Consider the following 12,855-nt stretch of genomic DNA (forward strand, 5'->3'; position numbering starts at 1 on the left):
TTTTTTTTTTTTTTTTTTTTTTTGTGGAAATAAAATTCATTAAAACTAACAAAACAGAATTACATAGGTCAACAAGAAGAGACGCTTTCAAGAGCAACAACATCATAAACAATAACTGGGAGAGTCTCGGCAACAACACAGCAGAAAAAAATTGAACAGGAGGCCCATTAAACCAACACATCATGCACAACTAAATGCCTAGAGACACTTAAAACATTAAAAAAATGCACTTCGCATGTGCATGATTTCAGCGCATTACCTCACATCATAGGATTTGTGTGGTTCAAACCAGACTTTTTTCCTCCACCCAAACTTACAGCTGGGGGGGGGGGGGTGGTTGGGGGTGACTGATCTCTCCTGTGTCAGAATATAAAATTTGGTCCACCTAGGGGGCTTTGATATTTATAACTAGGCATGTACTGCCTGTAGTAGAAGGGAGGAAAATATAAATATTTCAAACAATTTTCCAAAAATAATTATGAAAATACTATTTAGGATTACAATTTCTTAATGGGGTGTATTACAGTTTCCACATGACAGAGAACCATTTCATATTACAGACGCACTTACGAATACATTGCTCATAGTGGGGAAATGTAATACACCCATATACGGGTGATATATATATATATATATTTGATAAGTAACGTAAGAAATTTTATTATAAGGAAAAAAAAAAACCAACCAAGTACATTGGAAGTGTACTGCAGAGGCACAAATCAAGAACCCAGATTACAACAGTCAATAAGATCGGGGAGAGAAAAAGTGAAAAACAAGAATAAGAAGGCGAAACTAAAATCCACTCAAGGAGAGTATGGAAAAAGAAAAACTTAATGTCAAGAATAGACCGTTCACAATCCTCAAAGCATCTAGCATTCTGCTTCCTCTAAATGGGTGATACACACACACACACACACACACACACACACACACACACACATATATATAAGAAAATGTTAATTTTTTATTCTTCAGAGACTGTCAAAGAGTAGTTGCTACATTGAGAACTACTAGAATCAATGATAGCTGACCCTTGAAACTGAGCAATCTTAGTTTCTTGGATGGACCTCAACCTCTCACAATCCTAGCTATAAACCAAGCATTTAAAAAAAATAAAAAAAGAAAGAAAGAAAAGAAGATGATATAGCACAAACAATTCAAAGAACATAAATAATTAGAATCAATGCTTCAGTTTATGTACAAAAGCACCGCAAAGACTCATATCAAAAGGCTCCATGTACTTCACATGAATTTCTAAGAAAAGTATCCCAAAGCAAGCAAACAGGAGTTCAGAGCATGTAAGCACAAAGTGAAAGCAATGACTAGAAGCTTTGAAGAGAATAAGGAAACAGGAAAGAAAAGGAAAACACATGAGAATCATTAAAGATGAATAAACGAAATAGGTGTGAAAGGTGTCGAAAATGAACAAGATCAGGAAAAAAAAAATACCATTAAAAGCAAATGATTGAAACGTAGAACAAATATATGTTATTTCTAGATTCAGCAAACTACCTAATAAGTAATAACAGAAAGAAGTGTCTCAATATAATTGGGTGAGAAAACTCGGTGTAGTGGGGCTATTCTATTAAAAATAGCAAGAGCAGAGGGGATGTGGTGGACTGGTTTCTAGTAAGAAACTATGAGGTAGCAATGAGAGAGGAAAAATCTAGAGAGATGAAACAGGGAGAGTGAACACTAAGAGGCTTACTGATCAGACTTGTAAGATTCCATCGACTATTTGTGTTTAGAAATCAGTATGCACATATTAAGGTGTTGTACCATCAAATATTATTATATTTTATGTATTGTATTCTTTGTAGTCCAAAGGTGTGTCTCCTAAATAGTTCAACCTGCAAATACAATTACAATTCCAGTGGTTGACCATCATCCAAGCTTAGATTAAACAAAAATCCTCGTTATACTTGTAAAGGATAAACAATACCATATATTCTAGGTCATAGATACCCTTTCATTCATAATAAAGTGACTATATTTTACGTTATCCATCAACCCACTACAACCCTCCTCCTTTTTCCAGGCTTGGGACTAACTGTGCACAAAATATTTGATGCCAAACAGCACACAGACATAGGCGGAATTAGGCCATACAAAACCTTGACACCAAAAGAACAAAACCCCACTACTCCTTTGTGTAAAATGACATAAAGATATAGTTAAATGTTGCATATGCTCAAAGGATTAATATTTGAGAACAAAGTTTAGTTCTCTTACTCTCTTTCAGATACAACAAAGACAAATGATCCGACAGACTCAAGTCCATGATAAGAAGCCATGAATTTTGTAAATAAAAGCGTATCAGCACTTGAGTTTCATGAAACTTTGAGCAAGAGCTGGCTAAGCAATTATTTGAGGTCTTCATGACTCCTTATGACCGACTCGAGTTGATGAGATAAAAATCTCTATGGCAAAATTACCATGTTTCCTCTCCTAAAAACATCATGAGCTCCTTACTTTCCAATTTGCTTTGCATCAATAACATGCAAATGAAACACACCCAGTGCATAAATTCTTGGTAAAACAAAGTTAACCAAGAAAACATCATTCAAACCACCTTGTAATTCAACACTCACCAGTGTGTAGTTATCATGAGGGAAAAAAAAAAAATCTAACCCACAAACTATAAGGAAATTTGCAGAATTGGGTTTTAAGGGTCAAAAACTAATAACTTTACCATGAAACGAATATATAGGACCAAAAATAAAAACAACACAATAACGAAAACATCAAATAGCACTACTGGGTCTCTGAGAACATTAAGGACAATTGAAAAAAATAAAATAATCTCAGTTTCTTCATTATTTAAAACCCAAAAAAACAAAAGTTAGAACAAACAGAGAACAACAAACAAAAACAAAGTTCCAAACTTGATTATTCTCTTTCAATTTTCACGGCAACCAAACAATCCGAGAAACAATACTACCAAAAAAACAAAAAAAACAAAAAACAAAAAACAAAAAACAAAGCGAAAAAACCAAACAAAAGGCCATAACAAAGCAACCCCATCAGATCAAAACGAAATAGAAAGATATACATAATAAGGAAGGAGGAAGAGAATCAAACCAGCGCGTGGCGTTCACCGGCTTGGAAAGAGAGTCGCTGGTGGTTCATGGCTTGGGAGTAAAGCTGGGAGAGAGAGTTGGCGGCGCTGCAGAAAGTGGTGTACATGCTTCGATCCACCTCGTCCAAGCGCGTGGCATCCGATTTCCTCTTCTTCGCCATGGTCCTTCTTCTCTTTTTGCTTCTTGGTTTTGATTGATTTTTACCAAACACTGTTTTTTGTTTTTTCTGTTTTGTGTGTGTGTGTGTGTGTGTGTGCGTGTAAAATTTTATTAGTTTGTGTGTAATATAGAGTTGGAAGAGAGAGAGAGGAAGGAGTTGCGGAGGGTTATAAAGAGAAAGTGAAAGAGAGAGAGAGAGAGAGAGAGAGAGAGAGAGAGAGAAAGGGAAGGGAAAGGAAAGGAAGGAAAGTTAGTGGGTGGATAGAGGAGAGGAGGAGCCAAAAAGAAGAGGTGAATGGATGGAAGTGGTGGAGTGGTGATGCTTTGGCCCTTTGCCTTTGCCACCTGGTCTCCACGTGGTTGCTTGGTCCCACTTTTCGTATGTTTGTCTATCTATACTGCCCTTTTTTGTGCTTTTTCCTCTTTAGACGGTGGAGTTGGGTTAGTGCGTGGGGGTTGGTCGTTTTGCTTTTACATGTGGCTGTTGACAACAAATTCAAAGGCCCATAAAGAAGAGACATGAGGAGGGATGCTTCGGCCCAATTAACATTAGCCCAATACTAATACTGGTTGGAACCCAATTCACCTGCCCAATAAACTTATGTGAGCTTGAGTTTTGATGGCTTAAGAGCCTTCACCAACAGTATCTATTTCTTCGCCCAAATTGAAGATTAAAACTTACTTTTCTTTTCTTTTTTTCATTCATAAGTTTTCAAATACACTTATCAATACATTTTCTATTTTTCTCTATCCCATTTAAATATTATTTCTCCATTTATTTTCCTATTATTTTCCCTAAAATCGCATACTATTTTACTAAGATTTTTAGGGAAAAATGTTAAGAGACCTCTTGAACTTTGAGGTAGTGGCCAATACACTCCCTGAACTTTTATTTTATCCAATTTACTCCCTGAACTTCACACATGTGCCAAATAGAGCTACTGTTAGTCTTCCATTTAAGTGACTAACGACATAGTCACGTGAAATTTAAATCGCCAAATTCAATCCCATGAAATCTTAAGAAACAACGAGAAACTAAGTCAGTTTTAGAGAGAAGTGTCGTGATTCTCCTTAAGGCGCCCTTTGATTGCCAAGGAAACCCGAATATGTATGTAGTCTGACGTAGGACATGGTTTAATATTTAATTGTTGTAATTATTTAACTTTAGTATTTTTAATTATTTAAATTTAGTATTTTTACGTAATTTTTGTTATTTTAGGTTTAGGTGATTAGTTTCCTTGTTTTCGGTGTTTTTAATATTTTTTAGTCAAATTAGGGTTTTATATACTTTGTAGTCGCCTTAGGGTTTGCTAGCCGTCTTAGGTCTTCTTTTTACTATTTAAACGCATTATAGCTTCCAAAGGCAATTCAATTTTCAAATTATTATTAATAAAATACAAGCTTTTGTCAAATTTTTTCTCTGATGGATTCTAGTTTATCTCCTTGTGGATTCAAGGAACTCCTCGTGGATTTGAAGCTTACTACCTAGAAGCTAGTAGTTTAGTTTCTTTAGGCTTCCGAGACATTAGTTGGTATCAAAGCCTTGACATACCCTGGCCTGATGGCTAACGGCTGAGACGGTGACCACCACCGCAATGATGGCGATGACGATGTCAACAACCCAGTCCTCACTAGGGCTGAGTTCTACAAGTTTCGTGAAAAGACTCAACAATTTCATGATGAGAATCAACAATTTCATGAAATAAGTCAGTAAATTATATGTGAAATCCAGCAACAGATTGCTACTCTTCTTGCTAGGAAATCGTTTCACAACAACAATGTTTAATATATTCAAAGATGCATTCCTAACTACAATAAAATTTCATTTTTTGACGGAGATATGTGTAAGTTGGATTTTATTGACTGGCTTTTGATTTGGAAGAGTATTTGTGATGAAGAAAAAGTGTGGCTTGCATCTAATAAATTGGACAATGAAGCAAAAGAATGGTGGGAAGATATTCAAATTGATAGAAAGCGGTGAGGTAAGCATCCAATCTATTCTTGCCAAAGAATGAAAAATGTATTAATTGATTTATGGTTTCCTAATGACTGCTATGATATACCAGATTATACAAGTATTAATTATAAATCTGTATATTCATATGAAAAGTAATATGTTCAAAACATGGAAGGTCAACCACAAAACCAAATTTATCATAGTCAAGTCCATGTGTCAAGTAAAGGAAATGGTTTGAGGTTTGAAAAGAAGCAACCTATTTTTAAAGAAAATTTTGAAGTGATTAAAAAAGATAAAGACTTGCATCAAATTATTGAATTGAAGATTGAAGATACTACTTGCCAAAAACTTGATGAAGAGGTCAAAGAAAAGAAGGTTGAGCTGATTGTGGATAATGACAGAAATCAAAAGATGGTAATTGTTGAGAATATTGTAGAAAATCTAATTGAGGTTAAATATGAGGATAACTCCACGACTTACAATCCTTAGGTTTCAGTTGATTTGTTGAAGGTGACTACACAATATGTTGATTTTCTTGGAGTAGAAAATTTTAATTTTATTATCAGTCCTTTGTTGATTGATGTTGCAAATAAATTAAAGGCAAATGAGGATAAATTTTATGCTATACTTTATGAAGAATTCAAGTTTCAAAACCGGATCAAGTCATTAAAGCGTTCAAAGTATTTGTTTATTTGGAGCGAAAGATTTCAGATTTCGAACATTAACTCGAGGACGAGTTTGTTTCAAGTTGAGGGGTCTAATATAGGACACAGTTTAATATTTAATTTTTGTAATTATTTAACTTTAATATTTTTAATTACGCAATTTTTGTTATTTTAGATTTAGGTGATTTATTTCCTTGTTTTAGGTGTTTTTAATGTTTTTTAGTCAAATTAGGGTTTTATATGCTTTCGTAGCCGCCTTAGGGTTTGCTAGCCACCCTAGGTTTTCCTTTTACTATTTAAACGCATTGTAATCTCCAAAGGCAATTCAACTTTCATATTATTATTAATAAAATTCAGACTTTTGTTGAACTATTTATTTGGTGGATTTCAGTTTATCTTCTTGTGAATTCAAGCAACCCCTTGTGGATTCGAGGTTTACTACCTAGAAGTTAATAGTTTAGTTTTTGTCCATCAAAAAGAGTATCGTGTGTGCTTTTCTCAAGCTTCCGCGACATCATAATCTTTGATATATTTTCATTAATTAGAAACTAACATTCACGTAGTGCAAAAAGTAACATTAATTTTCAAGATTTTCGTAGCCGCCTTAGGGTTTCTTTTTACTATTTAAATGCATTGTAGCCTCCAAAGGCAATTCGGCTTTCAGATTATTATTAATAAAATATAGAATTTTGTCGAATTCTTTCTTTGGTGGATTCTAGTTTATCTCCTTGTGGATTCAAGGAATTCCTCATGGATTTCTAGATTTACTACCCATAAGCTAACAATTTAGTTTTTGTTCATCAAAGAAAGTATCGTGTGTGCTTTTTCCAGGCTTTAGCGACATCATAATATTTGATAAATTTTCATTAATTAGAAACTAACATTCACGTAGTGCAAAAAATAACATTAATTTTCAAGATTTTCTTAGTAAACAAAATAGGAAGTGAGGATAGAGAGAGGCAGGGGAACATACGAAATCAACGAATGACGGAAACAAAAAAAAAAAAGGTTAAAATAATTATTTTCAATAATTTAGTGATAAAAAAATAACTTTTTTTTTTTTTTTAGTTTAAGGAAAAAAAAATAAACATTTTCAATAGTTTAGGGGTAAAAGCCAAACTTTCCATTAGTTTAGAAACGAAAAAAGAAATTTTTAAAATTTAGGGATGCAAACAATCTTTTGGTAAAATTTAAGAACCAAAATAGTATTTTACCCAAAATAATTCCTTTTGATAAGTCAGATGAGAAACAAACAAGAGTGAAGAACCCAAACAAAAAAAAAAAAATTTAAAAGTATTCCAAAACCCATTACAAAGAAGCTACCTTTGAGTCTGCAAGAGGTGTCTCTGTTGCACAATGGCCTATATCGGCGATAATAGGGGTATGTGTAATGAACTGCGACAACATCTCTCTCTTTCGATTCAGGTGTTGCTATCGGAAACCACGAACAGCATCAGACCCGTGATGCCATGGCCTATCTCTCTCTTGTCAATTTCTCTTTGGTTTTGCCTAGTTTCTCTCTCTCAATCAGTTTGGCTTTACCAAATCAAGTGCACGTGTGTCCAACATGATTATGTCGTTAATCACTTAAACGACAAAACTAATACCAGCCCTATTTTGGCACGTATAAGAAGTTCATAGAATAAATTGGCTAAAATAAAAGTTAAAGATATGTATTAGCCATTACCCCAAAGTTCAGGGGATCTTTTAGCATTTTTCCCATATTGTTATCAACCAATGATTGTACAACACCCAAATCGTTTATGCCTATATTCTTTATTGACCAACAACTCCCAAATCTCTTTTGCCCAAATTTTATCAACCAACGACAACTAAATATTTTATAATTAACACACACACATACATACATATATATATATATATATATATATATATATTAAAAGCCACAACATAGCCTTCGAAACTTTAAAAATGGAATCAACAACCTATTGGATTTATACGTGTGAGTGAAGTCTCACATTGAATAATGATGAAAGTCATAACAGTTAATAGAACATAATTTAACACATACCTATTGGGTTTAAGTCTTTTGGGTTAAAGTGTATCTCTATATGTTATATTAATTATTCAAGGAAGTTTCTAAAGTATTTATCTCCCCAGCAAGTGGTATCAAAGCCCATGGTGGTATAGGGCAAAAGTGGCAAGGTTATCGAGATTCATTTCGCAGTTGGTATAGGAATAGGGTGTGTGTACTTGGAGCCCTTTCGCAAATGGAGTAGGGATGAGTCCCTTTCGCATTTGGAGCGGGGACAATATATAGCACCAAATAAGCCCATAAAGCTCACACAAATGATCTTGAAAAAGGCCAAAAAAGGAGTACTATTGCTAATGGTGCTAGACAACGGTGAGGTGTGAGGTTCCTATGGAGGATAAAAGATGTGTAGAGTTGACACGTGGAGGCACATGGATGATGTACTAGTGAAAGAAAAAGCTCATTAGGCAGGGAGTAGTGAATAGGACCAGTTCATGGCCAATAGAGAGATCTTGAAGCCCACAGAGAGGCAGAGACTCACACTAGGGATGACAATTTTTGCCCGACCAGCGGGTACCCGACCCTAATGGGCCGAATTTTACGCGGTCCGATTAGGAATAGGGTTGGGTATGGATTTTTTTATAAAAAAAAAAACCCGAACCGGGTCCGGGTTTTATCAAAAAAATTCGAAACTCGACCCGGATATAACCCAGTTACCCTAAAATTACCAAAAACCCCCTATATATGTAGCTATAACTAACCCTAGAGTCCCTCATTTCTTCAATCACTACCTCACACACACGGCCTCCTTCACTCTCAGTCACTGCCTCACGCACACGGCCTCCCTCCCTCACCCTTACTCAGCAGCTCACCCTCACACAGAAGCACGCTCACAGTCATGCTCACGCCTCACACCTCACCTCTCAGCCGCCTCCTCTCTCTCTTTCTCAAGATCTTTGCCACCCTCTCAACTGTCTCACACTGCTGACATGTCGTTTCCTGACCAGTGCTACCCTTGACAATCCAGTGTTTGATAAGCTGGTCTGGTGTAAGATTTTATTTTATTTTTTTCTCTTCATATTTTAAAAGCTGATTGGGCTTATTTTTGGACTATTTTTGACATCTGGGCTTAAAAAAAAAATGATTGTGATTGGGCCATGATTTGGTCTGAGAATTAGGCCCAAATTTGTCCTAGCTGGACGGGGCCCACGGAGCCCTGCAGGGGCGAGTCCGAGCCCTGAAAAAAAAAAAAAACCTATTTAGTAAATGGGCCAGGTTCGGGCCATGGGTCTTGGCCCGTGGGTCGGGTCCGGGTATGGAAAAACTCGGCCCGAACCCAACCCGTTGCCATTCCTAACTCACACTTGAGGGGAGATTGTTGGGTTTACACGTGTAAGTGAAATCTCACATTAAATAATGATGAAAAGAATAAATGGTTAATATATAATATAGTTGAACACATATCCATTGGACTTAGGCCTTTTGGTTTAAAATGTATAACTATATGTTATATTAACTGATGATGTATGGAATCAGTTAGTTGAACACTTCGGCTTCGGTGGACTACAGCGGTAGCGGAAGCCTACAAAGAGAGAAAGCAGTCAAAGGGTGACCAGGGTGAGTCGGCCAAACACCCTCCGATGATGAAGTTAGTTTTTCTCTTCTAATGGAGTTTCAACTTTGCTGAATGTAAAATCTCAGGAAATTCATACCTTTGCATGGTGAAGACCAGGCCTTATATAGGGTACTCTAGGGCGGTTACTAGTTCAATAACTTCCCCTAGAATCTTGGAATTTGGACATAACCTCCTCAACGGCTACAAAAAATCATAACCGCCGTCGGAAGTTACATGCAGTGGAGGGATTGGCGGCGATGAACGCGGGTTGATAAACCGCTACGAAGTTCGCCAAGTGTTTGCGTAGTCGTCCATGTGCTCTGCGCATGGACGACTCCTTGTTGTGTCGTGTGGTCGTCCATGCACCTTGTGCATGGACGATTCTCTCCAATTGATTCCCTGGAGTGATCAATTGCCCAACCTCCCAGGGACGAGATATCTGGACGAATTGAAGATGGCCTGATGTTTGGCCAACCGCAACTATCTGGACGACCCTTCTGGACGAACCATAGATGTGATTTTTGGTTATACATCAGTTGCCCCCTTGTCCAGAGCGTCGTCCAGGGACATTATGGGGATTTTATCCCATTTATGTGGCCACGTGTCACGGTTTAATTCGTTGAGCAATAAAATCGATTGCGTTTCCCCATACGATTGCCACGTGTCATTTTCTTAGTGGGTGGTGTCGCTTCGCTGACCCCACTTCTGGGCCCTATAAATTGGCACATTTTCTTTCTTGCCCTTCACCTTTCTCATAAACTTCCTTCCGCTATCTCGTCCAAGAATCTCGTCTAGCGTTTCGTCCTAGTTCTCAGGTACTTCCTCTTCTTTTTAGGTTTTCGTCTACACCTTTACTTTAGTTATGTCTTCGTCCAGTAGTACAGAGAGAGAAATAGATGAGTATCAGGACGTCTTGTCTGGAAGCTATGAGAGTGGTGAGAGTAGTACTAGTTTAAGTAGCAGTTCCTCAGACGAGCAGTATTCGTCTGGGGTGCCTGGCATTTCCTTAGAAGAATTTCAGGAAATACAACGTAGGATGGCTTCTGGGACTGGGGCTAGCTCGTCCAGAGTGCCACCCAGCCCTCCTCAGGACGAGGAGGAGGAAAACATTATATATAGTTGTGCACCTGAGGTAGCATCCACTTTGGACACTCCTAAGTTAAAAACATTAGTAGATAGATACCAAATTCCTACCGAGTTTAAACCTCGTCTGCCTAGGGAAGGAGAATGGTGCTGTTCACCTTCTTCTGGTTTGGGGGTTTACTCGTCTTATCTCTTAGCTGGTCTAAGGTTTCCCCTCAATTCCTTTTGTAGAGATCTCTTCCATAGGTTAGGTATTGGTCCCAATCAACTTAATCCCAACGGTTGGAGGTAGATAGTCGCCATGCAAGTGTTATGGCGCGAGGCACTGGAAGGGGATCGTCCTATAACCGTGGACGAGTTCCTCTATTGTTATAAGCCTTCAGAAATTAAACAGTCAGCTGGTTTTTACCAGTTCTCGTCCAGAGGCTCTCCTTATAGCTTAATTAAAGGTCGTAGCTCGTCTGATAGGCTCTGGAAACAAGAATTTTTTATCATTTCTGGTAACTGGGCTGGGGACCCAACAGATGTTATTAATGCCCCTTTCCCTCCTTTTACTAGCCCCATAGGTCGCCTTCGTCCTGAGGGTATGTTTTCTTTTCATGTGATTCATTTTGTTATATTCTCTATCTTTCATTCGTCTAACCATTTTTCTTTTGTTGGTGCAGCTGTTACTCGTCCACATTTAAACAAAACTTTCTTAGAACTAATTGATCGTGTACGTGCCTTCCCTAGAAGGACCTTCCACGATTTAGTGACTCTTAGCAGTTTAGCCACTTGGGGTCTTGGTCCAGAACCAACTGCTGCGAATTTAAGCCACGAAGAAACTACGCGTAAGAGTGAGTATCGTCCAGCTTCTTCCATTTCCATATTCATTATTAACATTGCTTATTTTTTTTATTAAATGACTTCCTTCATTGTAGGAATATTTACAATGAGAGAGAATAGAGAAAAAACAGTAACTAGTGGGGACGAGGATGCTCCACCACCTCCAATCGTCCAGAAGGCTACCGTCCAGCCTGGGAAGAGGAAGTCTAAGAAGATTTCAAGTTCCGTGGACCTGGACGACCTTCCTAGTCGTCGAGGTCCTAAAAAATCAAAAACCACTCAGACTCCTCTTCCCAAGGTCCCCAAATTCACTCCTCCCCCCACGGTGAATTTGGACGAGTCTCCAACCGACGTGGAGCCCGTCCAAACAGTTCATCCTGTTCAGACTGACCCTGCACCTTCAACCAAGACTTCTAGGAAGCCTCATCCGTTAGAGCAATCAGATCGTCCTTCTAACTTGGTGCTGGACGAGGGGTATGCGTGGAGGACGTTCAAAGGGATCGTCACTGACAATGAGGTTAACGAATGTTACAACATGTCAGTGAAAGAATTTGAACGTTCTGGCATCCACGACCTCTTTAAGGTAGACTTTAACTCGTCCTTGTGCTTTTTTTTTTTTAATATATATATATATATATATCTGGCTAACTCTTATTCGTCCATGCACAGGCTATGTCAAAGTTTTATACAGCGACGTGCCAGGCCAAGGAACTAGCTGAGGAGGCCAAGACGGCAAATGAGAAGGCTAAAGAGTTAGGCAATGAAGTCTTGCTGAAAAAGGGAGAGGTGATCAGGCTGACGGATGAAATCAACCGTTTGCTAGGAACTGAGACGAGACTGAAAGACGAGGTTGAGGAACTTAAGGCAGATGCTGTTGAAAAAGATACTCGTATCGCCTACCTGGAGGGACAAGTTTTAGAGTTTAATTCATCCTTGGAGAAGGCACGTGAAGAAGCCATATCAGCCTTCAAGAAGTCTGGCGAATACAAGAATCGTCTAGATAGCCATTATGCTGCTGGGTATGAGGACTTCCGTGCTGATGCCAAGGATGCGTTTCCTGACTTGAACTTCGATGCCTTCAAGATTCCTCAAGCCACAGAAAGTTCCTTGCTTATGACGGGCTCTGAGGACGTGAATGTGGAGGACGATGCCACTAATGAGTTGAACCAGGATGATCCAAAGACGAACCCAGCGAATTGAATTCATCCAGAAAGTTTTTATGTCCTTTGTTTAAGTGCCCTAGTGTTTTGGGCTTTTACTTTTACCCTTTTTTTTTTTTTTTTAAATCTATTCGAGTACAATTTCTTCGTCCAAGTTTATGGACGAGTTTTATGAACAGGCACTCATTACTTAAGGGTTTTTGGACGGTGGTCATCCACCCTATGAATCTTATATGAATGTATGAATGCTTTTCCTTTTCATTATTCCTTAAGTTTTGTGAACAAAATTTCATTTATATCGTCCCTACCATTTTTGGC

The 12,855-nt window shown here is 37.9% G+C and overlaps 1 protein-coding gene across 1 annotated transcript in view; it reads right to left on the reverse strand.

The window, feature by feature from the left end:
- The window catches only part of LOC111991617 (uncharacterized), a 5,673-nt gene extending 2,158 nt beyond the window's left edge, over window positions 1-3,515 (reverse strand). The window contains exon 1 of the mRNA XM_065764523.1: window positions 3,082-3,515. Coding sequence (XP_065620595.1) covers window positions 3,082-3,240 — 159 coding nt within the window. The 5' untranslated portion in view covers window positions 3,241-3,515. The remainder of the gene's footprint in view (window positions 1-3,081) is intronic.
- Window positions 3,516-12,855: the final 9,340 nt, after the last annotated feature.

Source organism: Quercus suber, unplaced genomic scaffold (genome assembly GCF_002906115.3).
Source record: "Quercus suber isolate HL8 unplaced genomic scaffold, Cork oak 2.0 scaffold_566, whole genome shotgun sequence".
Taxonomy (NCBI): domain Eukaryota; kingdom Viridiplantae; phylum Streptophyta; class Magnoliopsida; order Fagales; family Fagaceae; genus Quercus; species Quercus suber.